The 24,152-nt window shown below is 41.7% G+C and overlaps 1 protein-coding gene across 2 annotated transcripts in view; it reads left to right on the top strand.

The window, feature by feature from the left end:
- The first annotated feature begins 1,307 nt into the window (after positions 1–1,307).
- The window catches only part of LOC132404715 (BEN domain-containing protein 4), a 62,664-nt gene continuing 39,819 nt past the window's right edge, over positions 1,308–24,152 (top strand). For both annotated transcript variants that reach the window (XM_059989109.1, XM_059989110.1), the window contains exon 1: positions 1,308–2,135. In XM_059989109.1, coding sequence (XP_059845092.1) covers positions 1,661–2,135 — 475 coding nt within the window. In that variant the 5' untranslated portion in view covers positions 1,308–1,660. The remainder of the gene's footprint in view (positions 2,136–24,152) is intronic.

Raw genomic sequence — 24,152 nt, 5'->3', positions numbered from 1 at the left:
CCCTGTCTGAGACAGTAGGATCACCAGCCCAGTAGTCATAGAATTCTAAGTGTTACTCAACATAAAAATAGCCCTTTGCATCAGAGCTTTGAGGACATCATTAACACAAGTGTGAGTGACAATAGAAGTCTTACAGGCTGGAAGAATATAGGTCTATAACATATACATAATGCATTGAATAATTTTCTACCTGCTTTTGCTTTCTTATTATTGCAGAATTTAGCAGGGCAGGGACTACACTGGAAATTGAATTGTGGCTGGTTATTAATTTTCTTCTAGTTGCATATTTAAGAAAATTGACATATAATCTACAGGTGTAGAAAGAACTGTGCGCTGTGTGCTAAGATGATAAGAACAAAGATTGGCATTTTGCATGTCTTGTTTATCCCTTGCTGACAAGGCATTGTGTAAATTATATTGGAGTCATTGTAGACAGCCAGAAACATTATACAGAGGGACAGACAGATACAGGCACAAATCTACAAACACTAAGGCAGGAATGCCTGAACAGAGGTACAAAATTTTACTGAAGGTGAAAGAAGCCTGCAAAGACTTACACTTGCACAAGCTACAATGTACCTTCCCTGTATCAGCGCCAGAGACCTGGGTTCAATCCTAACCACGGGTGCATGTTCTTCCTTGGGTGACTTCCCGGTGTGTCAGTTTTCTCCCAAACCCCAAGGACATGTGGGTTAATGGGATAGGTAACCACTGTAAATTGTAATGGTAGAATTTGGGGGAATTGATGGTAATTTGGGGAGAATAAAAAATGAGCTTAATGGAAAATTAGTGCAAAAGGGCAGCTGATGGCTGGTGCGGACTTGGGTCCATGGCCTGTTTCCATGCCTTTTTATAACTCTCTCTCTGTCTCTCTCTCATTCTCCCTGACCCCCTCTCTCTCCCTGTCCCTCCCCTGCTCTCTTACACTCAAACTAAGGGGGACATGCAAATATACCACAGCCAAACATGCACACATAAACATAACCACCAACACAGAAACATAGAGATGCACAAATACATAACCAGAGGTATACACTGAGAGACATATACAACACAGATGCACGGAGGGAGATCTGTGTACGTACACTTGCCCACACATACACACAAATCACATGGATATAGAAACAGAAAGTTTGACACAGACACACGGTGAGACATACGTAACGAGAATATTAATGATAATAGGGACAATGACACATAAGTATACATACATGCTAGAGGGTGACAGATACATAGGGAGACTGAAACATGTAAACATGCTGAGACACATTAGGAAGCGCAGACTCATGCTGGGTCACTGGTGCTTACAGGCACATAAAGAGGTACAGAGACCCACCCACTGTGATACCCAGGTACAGGGTGGGACACTGACACACGCAGACTGAGAGAGAGACCCAAGTGACAGAGACCGAAGCAGTTACACAGACAGCAGTGACAGAAGCCTCTGTTGAAGCAGAAGTCCCGCCCTCCTCTTCCTCTCATTGGGTCGCTCCGGGGCTGCGCGTCGGTTCGCCGGTAACTTTCCCGGGCGTAGGTCAGCGGCGCTGCCAATCACCGGTGGCCCCTTCCGACTGTGAGCTGGGCTTGGTAGAAGCGTCAAAGCAGAAGCTGAAGGGAAGCCGCTCGCCCGCCTCCGCCTCCCCGGTACCAGCGAGCCGCAATGGAGGAGGCGATACATCAGACGGAAGATGAAACGTTACGCGCGGGCACCGTCCCCAAAGTGTGCAAACAGCGAAGCCCATACAGTGTGCACAAAGCGTTCCCCGGGAAGAAGGTGATGATGGCCAGGAGGTACGAGAGACCTACAATGGTGGAGATCCCGCAGCTGGCCATTGGCGCTGGAGCAGGAGGAGGAGCTCCCCATCAGAGTCACCACCAGCAGCCCGTTGCCATAAACAGCGGGCAGCAGCAACAGCATTACCACCATCAGTACCACCAACAGCAGCATTACCCTTATCAGAGCACGTCCAACAGTAGGCTGGTCCCGGGAACAGCATCGCCAGCGACATCAACGTTTGCTTCGGCATCTCAGTCACACCTTGGAGCGACCGACCCTGACCATCCTTCCGCCAGGTACAACGGCATATCCACGAACCAGCCAGCGGCTGAGAGCAGCAACATCAACCTGAGCGCAGGTATTTGCCCCTGGTCATGTGTTATCCATGTGCTGCTCTGCATTTAACTCCCTCAGCTAAAAGTTTCTCGTTTTGTGCTTTGCCATTTTGTGCTTGACAAGTTTTCCGAAGAATGGCTGAACTAACTCAAGTTAGTTTTTATGTTACAACCTGTTATCCAGCTTTGGCAAGCACCATGGCGACAGGCACTGAGTTTGTAACTCCGCGTTACAGCAGGAAGGTAGGATTTACTCTCAGTTAAATCCGTATTACGAGTAAGGTTTTGAGGAACAATTTTAGCAGATGATTTCAGTTTTATTACTTAGAGACACGGCAGCAATTCAACAAATTGAAGCTGCAAGGTAAGCTTACGAAATTAAAAACCTGAGGACGTTGAAAAAATGAAACAAATTAGTTGGTGTCTGAAGCGAAGACGGGCATTACAGATGGGAACACGATCAAAATGATAGCATTTGTATTCTGTGTACATGCAATATTAACAATCTCTAAAGCTTTGTTGTTGGGAGTTAATCTTGCTGTGCAAATTACAACATCTTCACTGTGTATATATTAACGTTAAAGGTAACACCTTGTGGTACAGCTAAAAACAGCTTGAGTTTTGAATTGCATTTGTAAAATTGATTGTGAAACGGATTTTCATAGTTACCACATTGTTTCTTCTGATTGTAAGAAAAGGATGAATGTTTTGGACATTCTAATAATCTAAACTAGAATACCCTAGTCGCAGAAGTGTACAACAGGACAGAAATCACTGTTAAACCGGGTAAATCATGAGATTTGTGCCAGTTCTAGGGATCTGATCTTTAATTACCCGAGGCTGTATTGGCATATTGAAGACAATGGTAAATTTCTTCTACGGTTTAAAGAGCCGCTCGGAGTCTGGAGCTGTCGTTGTACCAGGTCTTCGTTCAGAACAAGCAAACATACAAGAGAGAGCAGTTGAATGTATCTCCAAGATCATGTTGCTGTACGTTTGAGGTATAAAAGTAAGAAAAGCTAATGAATATAAGTTACAGTGTGTAGTTTACCTCAATATGTTGTGAGTGGACAGATTATTCTATGGAATTTTGTACTCAAACGGGAACACATCTTAAGTGGCAAGACGAGTTCTGAATATTCAAACAACTTTATTGAGACTAGGTAGTGTCAGTGTCAACATCAATGTTCTAAAGTCAAACCCAGATGCCCAAAACATACAAATGTTTAACCACTACATGGTGAGGGGTGTTTTCTTTAATTTACAGATAGCCCAACATTTGTATTGGACTGTTTGTTCTGCCCATTGATTGACAGACAAAAAAGCTTATGACCATGTTTGAAGTACTAAGTGGCAATATTGCAAGTACGGAACTTCCTTTGATCCCAGACTTGGAGAAACAATTATCTATGTCATTTATCTATGTCACAAAGACACAAAGTATTTAACTCATGACATCTGGTGCCTCATTCCAAATCCTAGAACTTCATCTATTGTTTTTCCATAGATATTACACTCCCCAATCACTGTAGTCATGATTGGGAGTTTGATGTCCTGTCGTTTCTACCTTCGGTTAATGCATGTGAAGATGTTTCATGATCATGTCACTTTTGTTTTGGGCAAATATTTAACAGATATCTTTATGCAGATATCCGTTAAGGGACCACATATTACCTTACCAATTTCCAAAGGATACCTCTTGAGCTGTCTCCAATTGTAGACTCCGCCTTTCACAGAAAACATTACTTATTTATCCATATGTCCTTGCAATTTCAAAATCCATTACTGCTTGTAAGTTGCTTCTGAAAGTAACTAGGTAGGTGGGTCTTATTTGTATGAATGAAGCCAATGGTTAATTCACTTTATACCTCCCCTGGGACTGTGGCTTGATGCTCCCTAAACACATGAACTATATCTGCCTTTGTTGAGAAGCCACCTGAGACGCAAGAAATTGAGCTAATCTTCCAAGCTGTTGCTGAGAACCTTTATAGTCAGAGGCATGTGTGTGTAATAAGAGGAATTGGTAGGGGACCTTCATGTGGTGCTCATTCAATGTAAGGCCCACCTTTTTGTAAGCTTCGGTGAATGAATTGATGGTGGCCTCAGAATGGTCTCCAATCACTTCCAAAATGTAAGTGTTGTCTACATATTACAGCCCACTGGGTGCAGGTAATCTTGGTTCTGGAATGTAAACACTGCAGTTTGAACAGGTCTAAAAATTAGCTCCCCTGCGATAGGACATTGTAAGAAACCATGTTATAGTGAGAAGGCATGGGCCAATGACAGTCTACCTTGATAGTGGAATTCATTGAGCTGGTCTGTAATGTAACTTGGTTGGTTAGGTTCATTGCTTGTGTAAAGCAAACATAAGATGAAAATAGCTTTCAGTGAGTCGTGGAAATAGAGCCGCTGCTGCACATTCCCTCTTGGTTTGGTGGTGTTGAAAGAAATCTGGAAGGAGATGGTTGATGCTGCTCCCTGGATCTCTATTAGAGTTGTCATGTGGTGAATATTGTGTGCACTACGCCTCCATATGGATCGAATCACACTGTAGTTTGGAGCTGGGCAAAGCTACCCAAGGATAATGCTGGCAAAGACTTTTCCTGTGGCAAACAGCAGGGGACTGTGTACCACAGTGACATGGCTTGCTTTTCCTTCGATGCCAGCTACCAGATGGGTTTCCCAGGGCAAATTTCGGATCTAATGACAAGGGAGATTAGGACAATTGGAGACTAGGCTCTGTTGCATGTGATTTTATGCTCACACAACAGCGGGCATATAAACAAGTATCATTTATCAGGTATATCCTTGCTCTCTTGCACCCACCTAAAAGATGTAGGCTCGAGTCCAAGAACCCTTGCCCACTAACCCGTTCCTTGGTTCTCAGCAACCCTACTCACCCTCCTGTCTATGTGCCCACTTAATCCCAATCTGTTTGCACCTTGGAGGGGTGGTGGTGTCACAACAAAATTACTAACCTTTTTCTCGCTAGTTTGTGGGGTTTTGGTGATGCAGCTTTATCGAGTAACTACAATATATTGTGCAGGAGGCATACACTGTAGATACAGTATATTGTTCTTGGGGTTGTTGAATGTTTGAGGTATCATTCATTCTTTCTTTTTCCATCTTTTTATTATCATTATTAATAACAACAAAATAAAATTGGTACATAGATAATGGGATTACAAATGTACATATTTCAACGAACTATAAAAGATTACAAAAACAATAATTACAGTATAAATGAGTATTCCCACATCGTAAAAGATACAATATACATATAAACAAGGCAAACCTAGGTGTATCATAATATAAAATAAAAAGAAAAAATAAAAAGGAAAAAAGAAAAAAAAGAAAATTTATTATGCAAAAACTAAACTAAAAATCTAATAACTAATAGGAGAAAAAAAACAAAAAAGAAAAAAGAGAAAATAAAAAAGAGAGAAAAGAAAAAAAAGGGCTGTTTATAATATCTCACAAAAATACAAAATCATCAGTGTTGTCAACTCCGATCCTCTTGACATATATGAAAGCAAAACTGGAAAATCAAATAGGCCTGGAACAGGGTCCTATTTTGAGGTATCATTCAGTTGGTTTGCTTTGGATACTGTTGAATTTGTTAAGTTTTGTTGATGCTGTCCTCATCCAGGCAAGCAGAGAGTGTGTTGTTATTTCCACATCTCACCTGTAGTACCTCGGGAAAATTAAATCAATCTAGAATAAAAAATTATTAGCAGAAATTATGACTGTGAATTACTGGACTGTGATTTTAAACAATCAGTCTCATTAATGTCCTTTAGATTAGAGTGGAAATTATAGAGTCATGCAGCACAAACAGGCCTTCAGCCTACCAAGTCCTCACCAACCGTCAAGCATCATTTCCACTAATTCCATTTTATTCTCCACATATTTCTGTCAATTTAAGCAATCACCTAATTGCCTTAACATGGTATGTCCTCACCAACCACCACATGAGACTCCACATCCAACAGATCATTCACCACAACTTACACCATCTCTAACAGGATCCCACCACCAATCACAGCTTTACTTCCCCCTACCCCCACTCTCCACTTCCTGTAGGAATCACTCCTTCTGTGACTCCCCTCTCTATTCATCTCTCCCTCCTGGCACATACCCCTGCAAACAATAAAAATGCTGCACCTGCCCATTCATCTCCTTTCAGGGCTCCAAACAGTGCTTCCAAGTAAGGTAAGACTTCACTTGCAAATCTTTTGCAGTTGTCTGTTGTATCCAGTGCTCCCAATGTGGCCTGTGTTTCACCTGTGAAGCAGCGGTCTTATTGCATGTGAATAGTCACTGCACTCTTTGAGAAAATCAAATTACACAGTGCTACACTAGGTGCTAATAGGCCATCAGAAGTTTCTAGGTATTGGAAGGAGGCAGTGAATAGAAACCATACAGTTTTGGACATAAGTTTTGTTGGTAAGAAAAAGAAAACAATATGTACAAAATATTTACATGAGCAAGAACAATTCAAAATTCCAGTATTCTGATTAGGTTCCAAATTTAGTTATCAAACCAAAGCAAATTAATTTTTAATTATTTTCAGTGAGATTCCTTTATTACTCTTAATTTCTCTAACTAATTAGATCTAATGTTATTCCCTAGTTAAAAGTTTACAGACCAAATTTTCCTTTTCACTTACCCCTAGTTAATTAGAAAACCAAATATAATTTCTATTCTTAAGTATATAGTTATCTTCAGTTTCAGTTCTAGGCAGTATATCTACAAGTTTAGATTCCAATTCAAAAATTAGATTTGCACAGTTTAACTCCTTTCATGACAATTCTCCAACATCACAACTTCTAAGTGAAGTAAATCTGATTCAGTGACTTATCAAACTCTTTGCGAAAATAATCAGTTCTTGCAGGGAATCAAATTCGGATTCTTTGAATGAAAATAAACATATTCAATCACATTAAATCTTTGCGTCATTACACATTTTGTTCCTGCGCTGGTTCTTCAAATCTTGGGGAGCTCGCCATCTTCTTTCTTGGTTCATTGGGGTGAAATAGTTTAACATCTATGGCAAGTCAATTCACAAACTCATACAAAAACATGACCAAATTCCCTGGGATGATTTTACAGAACTAATTCACGACTACACGGTAGGGATCTTGCATACTCATCTCTGCTGATATTGTCTCGTTGTAGCTGCTGCGTTTTATAGCCATAGCTTCTATAAATCTTTTATTTCTGTTGTCTGTCCTCCAGGGGCTTCACCCTGAGGTTTTCAAGTTCAGGTAAAGATACTCACTACTAATTCCACTCTTAACTGTTCATATCTTTAGCTTCTAATCAGTGCTGTGTTTCTCTCCTTGTCCAAGCCTGCATCAGCTGCACCTTGTTCTTGCGTAGAGTTTTTTCAAATTCTCTTTTTTAAAAATCAGTAAACCTTGTTTTCATCCTTCCGCAGGTGAAGCTTTCTAACATTGCATCTTTGGGTTTAATTAATGTGGGTTACACCTGCTTTAAGCTGGTGAAATCCGACGCAAATCGGGAATCTCGCTTTGTTGAGCACCTTCACTTCATCCAGAATTACCTGGTGGCCAACCATTTTAATTCCTATCCTCATTCCTGTTCCGACATATCGGTCCATGTTTCCCTCTTCTGCCACAGTGAAGCCACTCTCAGGGTGGAGAAGCAACTCCTCATATTCTGTCTATGTAGCCTCCAAGCTAATGGCACGAACATTGCTTTTTCCTTCTGTTAATCTTCTTTTTTTTGCATTTCCCCTCTCCATTCCCTCTTCCTCTATTCCCTTACAGAGTGGTATAGATTACAGAATTCTTCTATTGCCCACTCTAGCTTCTTACTTCTTCTCCACTCCTGCCACTGGTGCCCTGCCTTCTTCCCTTTCTCCCATGGTCCACTCTCCTCTTGTATCAGACTCTTCCTTCTCCAGCCCTTTACCATTCCTACCCACCTGGCTTTACCTATCACCTTTGAACTTGCCCTCCTTCCCCTCCCCCCCACTTATTTATTCTGGCATCTCTCCACTTTCCTTTCCAGTCCTGATGAAGGGGCTCAGTCCGAAACTTCGACTGTTTATTCATTTTCATAGATTCTGCCTGACCTGATGAGTTCCTCCAGAATTTTGTGTGTGTTGCTCTGGATTTCCAGCACCTGCAGAGACTCTTGTATCCATCAACTTAACCCCCCTCCACCCTCAACCATCTCCTCGGCAGATTATTCCACTTACCTACACACTTGCGATGATTTACAGTGGCTGATTAACTTATGATCTCCATGTTTTTTGCGGAATGAGTGGGAACTGGAACACCTGGGAAAACCACATGGGAACGTGTGAATACTCCATGTGGCCAGCATCAGAGGTAGGGACTGAACTGGGTTGTTGGAGCTGTGCCCTTACTTACTGATGCACCATCACTAATTCTCAGAGACGGGAGGCAAGCAATAGGCTTTTATTAGCTGCAAGACACCATGATTAGTAGCAAGAGACCACCACATAACATCCTGGAGACTGAGGGAGGAGCAGTGCCTCCAATCACTTTTATACAGGGGTCTGTGGGAGGAGCCACAGGAGCAGTCAGCAGAGGGGCATGTCCGGACAGGTATATGTAGTTCACTACACTTACATTACATCCTTAGCAATATGATTACTGGCCCCCTGAAAAGGCCCAGCGAGTTTCTCGATTTGAGAGATTTGTGCTTTGTAGATGGATGTCAGAAAGAATTCTAGTTATTGAGCCACGTGCCGTGGGATTCCAGGATCAATGACTCATTCTTATACTGAACTTGTGTTGCTGGCCCAATGGATTACCAATAAGTGGTGTTCCCCTCCATGCGGGAATTTTAATGTTGGCCACCATGAATATGGTACTGTAATTAATATAGATTGTCAACATGGTTCGACATTGTTTTGTTGGACTTAATAACTGTTGAACACCTATACAATAATCACAGCAAAACCACTGATTGCAGTAAAAGAGACTTCAAACATAATTTCTCCTGTACTTATGCAAATAACTTTAATACATATTATATACCATGCAATTGTCATACACTTTGGATTACTGGGGAATATTCACAATGTTCAATCGAGTACATGGGCCCAAGTGAAATTTTGAAGTTCCTCTGTTAAATCCTGGGAAGTCACATCAAAAGCAGAAGTTATCTCTAGTTCTCTTGGATGCCATTCCCTAGTTTACTCACTTACACCAGCGAGAATGATATTATCATGATGACAACCCCTTTGAACATGTTCCAGTTTCTTTCCATCAATGTTGGCTGAAGACTCAAGAACACAAGACATTCTGCAGATGCTGGAAATCCAGAGTACAAGTACAAAATGCTGGAGGAATTCAGCAGGTCAGGCAGCATCAATGGAAAGGAATAAGCAGTCAACATGTTGGGCCAAGTCCCTTCATCGGGACTGGAAAAAAAGGGGAAGGAAACCAGAATGAGAAGGTGGAGGGAGGAGAAGTAGTACAAGCTAGAAGATAATAGGTGAGGCCAGGTGAGGGGGTAGGTGAGTGGGAGAAGGGGGATGAAGTGAGAAGCTGGGAAGTGATAGGTGGAAAAGGTAAAGAGCTGAAGAAGAAGGATATTCTTAGGAGAGAAGAGTGGACAATGTCAGAAAGGGAAAGATGAAGGGCACCAGGAGGAGGGGGTGATAGGCAGGTGAGCAGAAAAGGTAAGAGGGAGCCAGAGTGGGAAATGGAAGTAAAGGGAAGAGAGAGAGGGAGAAAGCTGACCAGAAGTTAGAGTAATCGATGCTCATGCCATCAGGTTGGAATCTACTCAGATGGAATATGAGATGTTGCTCCTCCAACTGGAAAGTGGCCTCATCATACCAGTAAAGGTGGCCATGGACCAACATGTCGGAATGTGAGTGGACTTTGGAATTAAAAAGGTTGGCCACTGGGAAATCCTGCTTGTTCCGGACAGAGTGAAGGTACTCTGCAAAGCAGTCCTCCAATCTGTGTCGAGTATCAGCAACGCAGAGGAGGCTGCATCGGGAGCACCAGATACAGTAGATGACCCCAACAGACTGCAGGTGAAGTGTTGCCTCACCTGGAAGGACTGTTTGGGGCCCTGAATAGAGGTGAGGGAGGAGGTGAATGGACAGGCATAGCACTTCTTACGCCTACAGGTATAACTGCCAGGAAGAAGATTAGTGGGGAGGGACAAATGGACAAGGGAACCATGAAGAGAGTGTTCCCCATGGAGGGCAGAGAGTAGGTGGGGGAGGAGGTAAAGATGTGTTTGGTGGTAGGATCCTGTTGAAGGTGGTGGAACTTCCAGAAAATGATTAGTTGGATGCGATGGTCGTGATGTTCTTTCAAATCCAAGTTGCATCAACTTCAGTTGCCCACAGCCACTGAAGGCAGAACAAGAAGAAATTTCAGGCAATTCCAAATAATTCTTACATAAATTATATCTTCCCTTTACCATAATAAACTTTGATTTACAACAAAGTCTTTACATATATCAAGCTCTTACTGATTTAAACCCTTGGGCAACATCATGCTACAAAACACTGCAGCAATGATCTTCTGTCATCTCATTTTATTTACATCTTCATTGCTCGGACCCTTGACAGGTCATCATTGTTGTCACCTGCATCAAACATGATTTTTGTTGCAAAGAGCTGAAGCATCAATTTGCCACAAAACAGCCTATAGTCTTGTGTTTCAAAGCTACATTTTAACATGCATTTCAAATTGTTGAAGGACAAGAACGAGACTCAGTGCCCTTTCCCAATGGAGGAATACTTTGCTTGAGAAGTAGCTGACCAACCTTTCCAGTCCGGCACTTCACCTTAGATCAGAATTTCTCCCACTCATTGCAAGACTCAAGAGCCACTTCAAAGAGATTCCTAGAATCAGAGGGTTGGACCCATTTATTACAGTGACCCTCAATTTCTCAAGTGCTCTTTGTCTTTACAGATTTTATATATTTATTTCCACAGTAGGGTAACTACAGTTTTGAATTTGGAACAAACACAAGATGGTTGCTCTGATTAGAATTGATCTCAAAGGTCATCAGCATACACAGTCCGCCGTTACTCAACATGGTAATCACTTTCCCGGTCATTCTCTGAACGGTTTCCAGGGGTCTTCCGTACCAAATGATATGGCTTTATGCTGAAACAGCCCATCTGATGTGCAAAAGGCAGGTAGATCCATCCACTGGTCAGTTAGTAATACTTGCTGATATACTTTTTGCGGATTGATTTAATTTAACCTTTCAGTCATATTCTAGGGCTCAAATTTGTCTTGTACATCTCAGAGACATCTCAGTGCGTAAAGGGCAAGGTTGGAAACCACTGTTGAATGTGCATGATCTTTGAGCCAAGAAACCGTCATCCTACTGTGACAATTATAGCCACCTGGGCTCGGGAGTACTTCAGAAAACCATTGTCACTTAACACAGTCCGTTGCTGCATCCAGAAATGCAACTTGAAACTGTATTACGCAAGGAGGAAGCCATACATCAACTCTATACAAAAATGCCGGCGAGTTCTCTGGGCCCAAGCTCATCTCAGATGGACCGAAAGACTGTGGAACCATGTGCTGTGGTCAGATGAGTCCACATTTCAGCTAGTTTTCGGAAAAAACGGGCATCAAGTTCTCCGCGCCAAAGATGAAAACGACCATCCTGATTGTTATTAGTGAAAGGTGCAAAAGTCAGCATCTGTGATGGTATGGGGGTGCATCAGTGCCCACGGCATGGGTGACTTGCATGTATGTGAAGGTACCATTGACTCTGAGGCGTCTATTAGGATTTTAGAGAGACATATGTTGCCATCAAGGTGACGTTTCTTCCCGGGACGTCCATGCTTATTTCAGCAGGACATTGCCAGACCACATTCTGCATGGGCTACAACAGCGAGGCTTTGTAGACACAGAGTGCGCATGCTTGACTGGCCAGCTGCCAGTCCAGATCTATCTCCTATTGAAAATATATGGCGCATCATGAAGAGGAGAATCAGACAACGGAGACCACGGACTGTTGAGCAGCTGAAGTCTTATATCAAGCAAGAATGGACAAAATCTCCAATTGCAAATCTACTACAATTAGTATCCTCAGTTCCAAAACGATTAAAAAGTGTTATTAAAAGGAAAGGTGATGTAACACTATGGTAAACATGCCTCTGTCCTAACTTTTGTTGAGTGTGTTGCAGCCATCAAATTCTAAATTTGTGTATATTTACAAAATACAATTAAGTTGGTCAGTAAAACTATTGAAAATCTTTTCTTTGTACTTTTGTCAGTTAAATAAAGGTTCACGTGAATTAACATATCACATATTTTTGTTTTTATTGCATTTTGGAAAATACCCCAACTTTTCTGGAAATGGGGTTTGTATATCCAGCTCATAACATTAGTCCCACCATGCTCAACCTTTTGATTCCTGACATTGTTTGAGGTCTTAAGAAGATCTGTCTCCACAACCACTCCACTATCTGTTCCGTCACTCTGCAGCTCTAGTTTAAACGCTCCCGTGCAGTACTTGCAAACCTTCCTGCTAGGATACCAGTCCCATCCAGTTTAGGTGTAAATCGCCTCTTCTATACAGGTCCCATTTTCTCTGAAAGACAGCCCAATCATCCAAAATTCTGAAGCCCTCCCTCCTTCACCAACTCACTGGCAACATGTTAAACTGTATGATCTTCCTACTTCTGGTCTCACTAGCATGTGGCATGGGTAGCAACCCTGGAGGACCTGTCCTTCAGCTTAGCATTTAACTCCCTGAACTCATTTTGCAGAAACTCATCCCTCTTCATACCTATGTCATTTGTACCTATGTGGACCACGACTTCTGGTTGCTCATCCTCCCATTTAAGAATGCTGAAGACTTACTTGATCTGAGATGTCCCAGACCCTGGCACCCTGGAGTCAATATATGGCCTGTTTTACAGATTCAGCAACAATAAATATATAAGTGAGGCAGGGTTTTTTTATAACAAATAAAACATTTATTAAACACTGAAAAACAAACCCCCAAATGTAAACAAACCACTAATGTAACCAGAAATCAGCTGCTGTGCGGCAGCTTAAACAGTTCTTAAAGCAATAATGCTTAAACAGTTCTTAAAGCGATGTTGCAAAAACAGTTCTTCAAAGTAGTACTGCAAAAGTTCAAAATGCTTACAGTCCATTAAAGGAGAGACTTTTTAGACGATTTAAATTCTCTTTCACGTCGTGTTGTTGCGGTTCCCAGTCGAACTATACTTTTCCCTGGAGAATTTACGAAGATGAAAATGAAACGGCTTAAAGGCACTGACCTTTCCTTTACAAAACTGTACCCAATCCTTTCTGCTATTCACAGGGGTTACCATGGGGACAGCCAACGAATTCCTTCCGAATGAGGATCAGACAAGGTCGAACCTGTTTCACCGTCAAAATCGACTTTCCTCGATCTTTTAGCTCCCGAACTCTGATCTTCACTCTCCATTGATTTTTAACTGGCAGTATTATAAAGAAACTGCCAGCAATGACCTTTTAAACTTTAGGCATTAAATAAAACTCCACCTTTCAACCAAACTGCGTCATAATATTGGACCATGCAGTGGCATGGAGTCAAAATGGCAAATCCAGCCATGAACTGCCCCTCCTCACAGGGAGGGGTCCTCCTTTTATACCCTGTGAAAAAAACCTGTCACATGACCTCTACTGGTGGGGAAATGACATCACTCCACCATCACAAGACCACTACCTTAAGTCCAGTACAGCTTCAACACCACTGTCACGTGACAAGTACAAGATACCTACAGGTACGTAACATCTGGAATTCTCATTCTCGTCCACAGAACCTCCTTTCTGTTCCCCTGTCATCACAGCTTGCCTCTCCCTTTCCCTTCTGAGCCACAGGCCAGACTCAGTGCCAGAGACCTCTTTCTTTAATTTCTCCTGTCAGCCACAATGAACCACTTTTCCTGTGGGGTTTTGTGCCTTAAAGGTTATTACTGCCTGCTAGCACTGTCAACAACACCATTCATCACTTTGCTGATGATTGCGAGTAAACTGATTGGGATGCCATTAAGGTGGATTAAATTTGTCCTATGTGTTCTGGACAAGGCATCCCTAGGCTGTCAGGCACATGCCAGGATTATTAACTATTTTCCCATTCCAATCAACATTCCATCTCTTCCTGTATTCTTTCTTATTCCTTATTCATTTAATCCCAACAGCATGCTCATTACGTTAATACGATAAACATCTGAAAGAGGTCCCTGTAAATATCCCAAGGATGCACTGCTGTAAGTACAGAAGTATGGATAATATGTTCTGCCCCTGAATCTGAACCATTAGGTTCGGTCAAGGCAGAGCTGAACCACAAATTCATATATATCTTTGATGAATATTGTAGCAGTTACTTGAAAACAGACCAATACAGAGACTAAGCACGGGGTGTTAACATTGTATGACATGCTCCACGGTAGTGAAGTCCTATGTTGAAGAATTATATTCGATCCTTTATTAAGAAACCTACAAAAATGAACAACCTTGTAACGATAAAAAACTCAAAACTAAAACTAGCAATATAACAAAATAAGCAGTCTAAGCGTATTCAAGCATACTTAAGTATTAGCATATTTAAATGGACAACAAAAAATATAATTCCGACTGCCTGTTGTTCTAACCTGGACTAAACTGAACAAGACAAGGCATAACTATATTCTTCACTTCTCCCATACCCCAACCCATGTGTCAAATTACACATAATAAACGCACAACACAAAATACAATCCAGAAAGACAAAAAATAGATATATGGCTCCTGCATCCCAGCACCTAATTATTACACGAAAATTATTACAGCTACATACTACTAAAAACAGGAGACATGAAATCCTAACATTCATGCAAATGTCCTTTTTCTTCTTTCTTCTTCCAGATAAGTCATGCAACAGTTATTTAGGCCAGAGGTTAACAGCACTTACCTCAGTACAACGTGATCTTTGTCACCACTCTCTGTCAAGTCAAGGTCATGAAACTTCTAGAACTGTAGCTCCTCAAACCTCTGCCTCCTGTAGAAGATAGATCATGGTTATAGGACTGTCCAGACAGTTTGTTCTGATCTTGATGCACACAGGCCGCACAAATCCTCTTCAGTCCAAAAAGACTTGAATGATCCATGAGTTTTGAGGTGTTGTGTCATCAGCTAATTATCTTTTGGAGGGAGATTGCATTTTATACCTGAGCATCTGTGATGTTGTAGCTGTTGTAAATACTCCTTGAGTAACCGTGTCCAAAACAAGTTTAACATATATTGGACTTGCTTTCATCTATGACAAGCATAAATGTCGACCTTTTGAAACTCTCCTGGTGGTAAAGATAATGAGGTCTTCAGAAGCAACAAATGGTTGGAAATTGATGCTTCCAAATATTGAGGTCAGGATGAAGCTACTGTAATTAGACAGCCATTGATAATGGTCTCCACCAGACGAAAAGCTGTGTTGAAACCTTCTTGGTCAAGATTCTGCTTTCTCCCCTTTGCAAACTTAAGAACTCATCTGAAAAGCTTTCTTTGGCAAAAACCAATAATCTCCATTTCAGCCTTTCTGAGCTCCTCCACTGAGAAACAGTCTCGGCTGATCTGACCTTTGTCAATCTCAGTCTCTCTCCCCAAAAAATACCATTGCAGTTCTTCATCCAAGTCAGACTTTGCAAGAACAATGTTCAATTGCTTCAACTTCTGACTAAGAAACAAGATAGGTTCTTAAATCTAAGCACGCAGACCACTGTCTTCCTCAAGCAGGTCCAAGACGAGCTGTGATGGATTATACCAATCTTCTTCAATCTGTATGACATTCACTGTAACACTCTTCTTGACTTTCTGATTATATAGCACAGGGGTTGGCAACCTTTTTGCCTCTGTGAGCCAGATCGTGTATTAATGAGCAGATGGTGGGCCAGATAAATGCCATAAAAAGTTTGAAATATGGGAATTATCCACTTAAAAACATCTAGTTACGTTTTGCCTCAAATTAATGAATAACCCATGCTAGAAAACCCCATGGGCTGTAGGTTACCTACCCCTGGTCCAACAGAAGGTCTCCAGAACAATCGGGATTCACAGGCCATTTACTTTCAGGCTGATGAAGGTACTGAGGCCCTGACACCCATGTCTTATTCTTTAGGAAAGCCTTCACCTTCAACCCTCCAGAGACCACATCTGCCGGATTGCTTGAAGTGTTTACATACCTCCATTGAGATGCTTGTGAGACCTTAAAAAATTCTGAAGCTTTATTAGCAACTAAGGTTCGGAACCTGAAAATTTTATTCTTGATGTATTTCAGCACAGAAGCACTATCGGTCCAAAAAACTGAGTCCTGAAGGTACATGTGCAATTTCTTCCTCCACAATGTGCCCATCCTAATGAAGTATAGTCACTGTCTTGCCTTCTATATAACTGCATCGAAATGTTGGGACCAGGTTAGATCCTCAGAGATCTTGACACCCAGGAACTTAAAACTGCTTACTCTCTCCATTTCTGATCCCTCTATGAGGATTGGTATGTGCTCCTTTATTTTACCCTTCCAGAAGTCCACAATCAGCTCTTTCATCTTACTGACATTGAGTGCCAGGTTGTTGCTGTAATATCTCTCCACTATTTAGCATATCTCACTCCTGTATGACCTCTTGTCACCATCTGAGATCCTACCACCAATGGTTGTGCCATCACATTGCGTCCTTTGTAGCAGCGATGAACTCCATACAAGGGGTGGAAACCAGCGTCAACAAAGCTACTCTAGATTTTCCCCATGATGCACCTGAGAACATGTGTTCTGCAACAATAGTCACTGCTCCATAGTCATCTTCATTTGCATCTGCAAAGTGGTATAACTGTGCAGCAATAACCTCTCCAAAATCCAAAAGTATCAAGACAACCTTGAAGTCTTCCAACTGGCAGAGTTCTTCCAGCCATCTTGTCCACTCATGAGCAACAGATATTGGTATAGTGTTATCCCAGCAAAGCTGTTTCTTACATAGATCTTGTAGGATCTTCTTAGCAGATAACACAGCTGGAGTCGCGATTCCGAAAGGATCATAGATGGAACTAACTGTGGAGAGGACCACCTTTCTGGTGAGTGGTCTATCTTGGACTGTGATCTTAAACTTGAAAGTATCTGAATGCACCATTGCACACCCAGTGCTCTCTCCACCGATAGAATATCTTGATCCAAATCCAAATTCTTCATGTTTTTCGCTCTTTGCTCTCTTTGTTGCTTAACCACTTTGTGAGTTGAGAACTGTCCTTAGCACGGATGGATACAAGGTCATGATAGAGCGACACCATTCCTTCCTCAGAGGACACTAACACAAGGCAGTCATCAAGATAGAAGTAACCAAAGCCTGATCCGCCATATTGTGGCTGAACTGTTCTTCGTTATCTTCTGCGTATTTGGCACAGAGTGAAATCGGCACAACTCTGTTTAGGAAATAGATGGCAGAGGGGAAGAAGCTGTTCCTGAATCGCTGAGTGTGTGCCTTCAGGCTTCTGTACCTCCTACCTGATGGTTACAGTGGGAAAAGGGTATGCCCTGGGTGCTGAAGGTCTTTAATAATGGATACTGCCTTTCTGAGACACCGCTCCTGGAAGATGACCTGAGTACTTTGTAGATTAATACCCAAGATGGAGCTGACTAGATTTACAACCCTCAGCAGCTTCTTTCGGTCCTTTGCATTAGTGCCCCACCACCATACCAGACAGTGATGCAGCCTGACAGAATGCTCTCCACCATACATCTATAGAAGTTTTTGAGTGTACTTGTTGACATACCAAATCTCTTCAACCTCCTAATGAAATATAGTTACTGTCTTGCCTTCTATATAACTGCATCAATAAGTTGAAACCAGATTAGGTCCTCAGAGATCTTGACACCCTGGAACTTGAAACTGCTCACTCTCTCCACTTCTGATCCCTCTATGAGGATTGGTGTGTTCCTTCATCTTACCCCTCCTCAAGTCCACAATCAGCTCTTTCGTCTTACTGACATTGAGTGCAAGGTTTTTGCTGTGACACCACTTCACTAGTTGGCATATCTCACTCCTGTACGCTTTCGTCTCCATCTAAAATTCTACCAAAAATTGTATCATCAGCAAATTTATAGATGGTATTTGAGCTGTGCCTAGCTACACAATCATAGGTGTAGGGAGAGTAGAGCAGTGGGCTAAGCACACACCCCTGAGGTGCATCAGTGTTATCGTCAACATGGAGGAAATATTATCACCAATCGGCACAGATTGTGGTCTTCCAGTTAGAAAGTCATGGAGCCAATTGCCGAGGGAGGTACAGAGGCCCAGGTTCTGTAACTTATCAATCAGGATTGTGGGAATGATGTGGTTAAATGCTGAGCTGTAGTTGATGAACAGCATCCTGATGTAGGTGTTTGTGTTGTCCAGGTGGTCTAAGGCCGTGTGAAGAGCCATTGAGATTGCATCTGTCATTGATCTATTGTGGCGATAGGCAAATTACAATGTAGTTGTAACTGTAGTTGTGTTCTCCCTTTCAAAGCATGCATAGAAGGCGTTGAGTTCATCAGGATCTTCTCGACCTGTGGTACATAGGAGAATGTGTGTCCTTTTTCCTGTGAAGTTGAGCTTGTTCATTAGGCCCACTGTGCAAAACACTGCTGTACTCTCTTGATTTAGGAAAGCACAGTAACCATTGTCTTGTTACCTTTCTTAGACTTCACTTGTACTGGAATTATGGGAAGTTTACAATCATGATTGCCAGCCCCAGTAGAGCCATTAGACACCAGGGCACTACTCACTGCTGTGTCTGATTCTTTCACGGCTTGTTTAGATTCTGCACGCTTTTCATCAGAGTGAATGTGAAGTATGAAGGGATGCTTGCCACTGCATGCCTTCCATAAAAGACGCTTCCTGCAATCCTTACTGATGTGTCCTGTGCACGAACAGCCAAAGAAGACACCATTTTCTTTTAGGAAAGCAATCTTCTCAGTCTGAGCCCTTTTCTCCAGATGAGGGCATGAATCCAATATATGTTCACCTTTGCAGTACGGTGAACCCTTTTGCCTGATGAGGCAACTTCCATTCCATTAGTTCCGGGTTCAGTTTTAGCTTTACTTCACACAGAGGCCTCAGTAGTGACAAAGTGGCTTCCTTTAGCCGTAGAACAAAATAGTGACTGACCTTTGTTCACACCTTTGCTCATTGCTGGTAATATAACATCCTGTATATTCCCAAACACCAGGCACTATTCTCAAAAGCCCCCATGAATGCATGATATTGCAATGGATCACCATCGAAGGTTTGAATCTATCTTTTAGGCAGAGATTAAATGCATTATTATTGTACCAATGAAGTTGTTATTTCATTTTCTTCCTCGTGGCTTCAGTAGTACTATTCAGGCTTCTTTCATCTAAAACAACAGTGGTTACATGCTGTAAGTTAATGTCCCCATGAGCACTTTGAGCTGTTGGATAGGACATAGATTCAGAATGCCTCCTTACTGCAGGCTGAGTATGAACACCCTGAACTACCTCTTGAGGGTCTAACTCATCTTTCACAGACACGTGAGGACCAGATGAATCAACATTGACATTGAGCATATTGGGTTTTCTCTTTGTCATCAATATAGGAACTTGCACTATATGACTGTCCTGCTGAAGCACTCTAACACCTGCCTCACTTGAAGCCCTTAGCATATTAACTTTGGCCATCTATGTGGCAATTTCTTCCTGAAACATAAGCTTCTGAAGCTGCTCCTCCAGCTCTTCCAGCACGTTGGTCCTTCAATAATTGTTGCCATGTGATCAATGCAACTAAATTAACCTCCATTTTACGTTGTTCAGAGGAGGTATTAGATACAGAAGATGCTCTGCTTGCAGAAGAACTAGGAGCACAGATACTCTGATGCACTGATGCACTGTCGCTCAGATTTACACCATTCTGTGGGTCCTTCGCTATATGCTAGTCAAAACTTACCTTGGAATTTGAGAAACGTTTTCACTTGTTTCAACAACATGACCTTCAGCCTCACATGTCTGGATCATCCATTGTTCAACATCCCCTATGACGAAGGGATGACAAAGGGATTCAATATCTACAAAACTTTCAGTTTGCTTATCTTGCTCTGGCTGGGATTAAAGACAGTAATATGTAAAGTTGCTTAGCAACAGCTTCACAGAGACCAGTCAAATCATTAAAATAAGATTGCACTTGTAAGACATTTTTCAAATTCCCATAAGATCCTTAATTAATGGTATTAAATCTTTAATTTTGTTCACACTCTTCTTGTATTCCTTTTGAAGATTTTTGATTCTACTTGCTAAAGTTTTTGAAGTAAATTTAATTTCTTTTAGCCCTGACTTCAATGTCACAGCCATCATTTCCAAACTTTGATTCACTCCTGTTACTTTTTCTAGCTGTGCCACTTGCTATTAACTCTTTGTTCGGCTGGTGAACTGGCAATATTCTAATATGATAAACATAGTCAACAACAAACTATCCATGCTTCCACGGTGCTTAAAAAAGACCAAACAAACAGCATTCAATTGAAATGTCAGCATCGGAATATTTCAGCACTTTGATAAAACAAAGTGACAAACCTTCAGGCAAATACCACACCATTGAGTAATGGTCCCCAGTGGGCAGCGCTGACCATTCCAGACTACGTTTAAACCACAAACACATGGCACGAGTCAACAAAAGGCCATTACCTGCTGCAAGCTGCTTTGGCTTCCCAGTGTTGTGATTCCAATTTCACCAGTAGGTCCGAAGCTATCTTTAAACATAGGCTTGTGTTCATTTGGTACAACGATTTTTCTGTTGACAAAATGTAGCGGGTTACGTGAAAACAAACCAAACCGTTCAGAGACTAAGCTTGGGGGTTGGCACAGTATGATGCACTCTACAATAATGAAGTCCTATGTTGAAGAAATTATATTCGATCCTTTATTAAGAAACCTACAAAGATGAACAACCTTGTAATGATATAAAATTAATGAAAGTAAACTAGTATACTGTATAACAAAATAAGCAGTCTAAACGTAGTCAAGCATACTTAAGTATTAGCATACTTAAATGGACAACAAAAAACTGCCATTCTGGCTGCCTGTTGTTCTAACCTAGAATAAACTGAACTAAGACAAAATGTAAATTCATAACTATACCATTTGCTTCTATCAAACCCCAACCCATGTGACAAATTACCCTTAATAAACACACTACACAAAATACAATGCAGACAGACAGAAAATAGATACTGTACATTGCTCCTACAAATATCTTTTCCTTGAAAAATGTATTGATTTTGGTCTTAAAAGTTTAGATTCTAGTGTTCATGGCCTTCATGAAGAATGAGTTCCATAGTTGCACATGTCACTATTTTCTAAATGGCCCCAATTTTAAGAATGATTTGGAATCCTCCACCAGAATAGTTTATTTTGGCTAGTCTATCAAGTCCTTTAGTTGCTTCAATGACATAACTAAAATTACCCCCCAACTAACAAACGCAGAAATGTCAGGCAGATTAGCACTATCTATCCTCTGTTGGAAACCACTTTTTTAAAAATAATACTTTTTATAAGATTTGTGCTTTTTAACAAACTCATGTATTTTTCATACTCACTGGCAGAAAGTGGTATAGCAGCTAAACTAACAGTTTATCACTGATCTCGTTTTTCATTGGCTAAATATTAACACATTAGCCATGCAATGTAATTGTTTTAATTATGTAGCCTATTAACTAATTCATCACTCTCCAAGGAATTTTCTTTATCTTTTCTATAAAAGTAATAGGATTTTCAGAAGTGCCATCTTTTATTCCTTTGTATTACACCGCTTAGCATTACCGCCCCCCCCCCGCCCCCAGCATAGTTTCTCAGCTCTGTATTTACTTTGTGTGGTATTTGTATGTTGAATTAAAATGAACTAAGACTGCTCACTATTTTTGACTCCCGGAAGAATGCTCAGGATCAGAAATGAAACAGTGATCCAGCACCTTGTAATGTGATCCTTTAAGTCTCCATATCATTCTGTTATTCCTCCCTGAATACTTCCATGTTTACTTTCTTCATTCCCAGTTAGTTTTCCTAACATTGGTACCCAAGTCTGAATTGTGTATGCCAGTTAGGGTTTGACTGAGGTTGTGTCAAACTGAAGAGTCACAGCCTGCTCCATCCGTCAATATAATTCACTCTGCTTCCTAAAATAATGCCCTCTGCAAACTGGAATATCTGGCTCTTTACTCTTTTTTTTTGTATGGTTGGAGCAGCATTTATAAATTGAGGTTTGTTAATCATGATTTAATCAGTTTGGAGCAACCATTATCTAAAAGGTAATACCATTGAAATTATGCTATGGACAGGATGTAACAGCATCTCTTAAACACAGAGATTCTGCAGACACTGGAAATCCGGAGCAACACACAGAATGTTGGAGGAACTCAGCAGGTCAGGTAGCATCTATGGAAGGGGATAAACAGTCAATGTTTCTGGCCAGGACCCTTCATCAGGACTAGAAAGGAATGGGGGATCAAGCCAGTATAAAGAGCTGCAGGGTGGGGGGGGGGTGGTAAGAGAGAGGAAGGTATACAAGCTGCAAGGTGATTGGCGAAGCAGGGTGAAGGGAAAGCTGGATGAGTGGGGAAGGGGGAATGAATTGAGAAGCCAGGAAGTGATGGATCGAAAAGGTAAGTGTGGAGGATTTTGGCCAACTGGGTCTGGTAAATACCTTTCCGAGACTATAAAATTGTGTGTCTGTAATGTTTAATGCCTGGATCAGCAGAAAATCGTGGAGCTGCCCTCTGCCCTACTGCTGTAGACATAAGATTATGTGTTGTTGCTCTCTAGCCTACAGCTGTACACCCCGTGACTTCGGTATTTGTTCCTATAGCTTGCTTATACCAAATATTGAAATGTTGAACAAATCATACCTGTTAGAATCAGCCATAAAGGGGTGTGTGTACTGATTATAAACAGAGTTGTTGGTCTTGGGAGGGACAGTTCTCCATGTCATGTAAATAAAGAGTCTCCTAAAAAAATACCTGGATCTGAGTCTTCTGTGGAAAAGGAAATTCCCTAGCATTAAGGAATCTGATGGGACAGGAAAGTGGAACAATGGGAGAAAGTAACTGTTCTTGCTGGTTGTGCAAGTCCAGAAACACCTGAAGGCAGAAGCAAGAAAAGAGTGTGGTCTGGGTGATGAAGACCTTCGATGGATACCACTTTCCTACAGCAACATTTCAAAGCTCAATGGTTGGGAGTGTTTTACCTGTGCTGTACTGGGCCAAATCCACTACCTTTTGTAGGATTTTCCCCTCAAAGGCATTGGTGTTCCCATACCAGGCCATAATGCAGACAGTCAGCACACTTTCCACCACAAATCTGTAGAAGTTTGCCAAGATTTTTGATGACATGCCAAATCTCTGCAGACTCCTGAGGAAGTAGAGGCGCTGTTGTGCTCTCTTTGCAAGTATATTTATGTGATGGGTTCAGGACATGCCCCCTGAGATAGAGCCAGAATGGAGGAATTGAAAAGGAGAGAAGAAGTGAGGAGAAATTACTGCAAGTTAGAGAAAATAATGTTCATGCTGTCTGGTTAGTGGCAAACAGGCAGAATATGTGCTGCTCTTCCAACCTGAGCAGGCCCTCTTTGAGGCAGTAGAGGAGGCTGTGGACTGACGTAAGACTAAGACCGAGGATCATTTGGCCCATTGAGTCTGCTCTGACTGTCAGAATGGGAATGGGAAGTAGAATGAAAATGGGTGGCCACTGGGAAATCCTGCCTTTTGTGGCAGACAGAGCGAAGGTACTCATCTAAGCAATCTCCCAGTCTACACTGGGTTTCACTGATGCAGAGGAGGCCACTCTGGGAGCACCAAATACAGTAGATGACCCTGACAGACTCACAAATGAAGTGTTGTCTTACCTGTAAGAACAGTTTGGGGCCCTGAATGGAGCTGTGTGGTAGAGCCTGAATGGTGGTAATGGCATCTCATCCACAGGCCGAAAAGGATTTTTGCTGCAGTTTTGGCATGAAGTGGTCATGGTCTCTTTCTCCAGTTGCAATCTTA

Source organism: Hypanus sabinus, chromosome 14, assembly GCF_030144855.1.
Source record: "Hypanus sabinus isolate sHypSab1 chromosome 14, sHypSab1.hap1, whole genome shotgun sequence".
NCBI lineage: Eukaryota > Metazoa > Chordata > Chondrichthyes > Myliobatiformes > Dasyatidae > Hypanus > Hypanus sabinus.
This window is presented reverse-complemented; position numbering and strand designations above follow the sequence as displayed.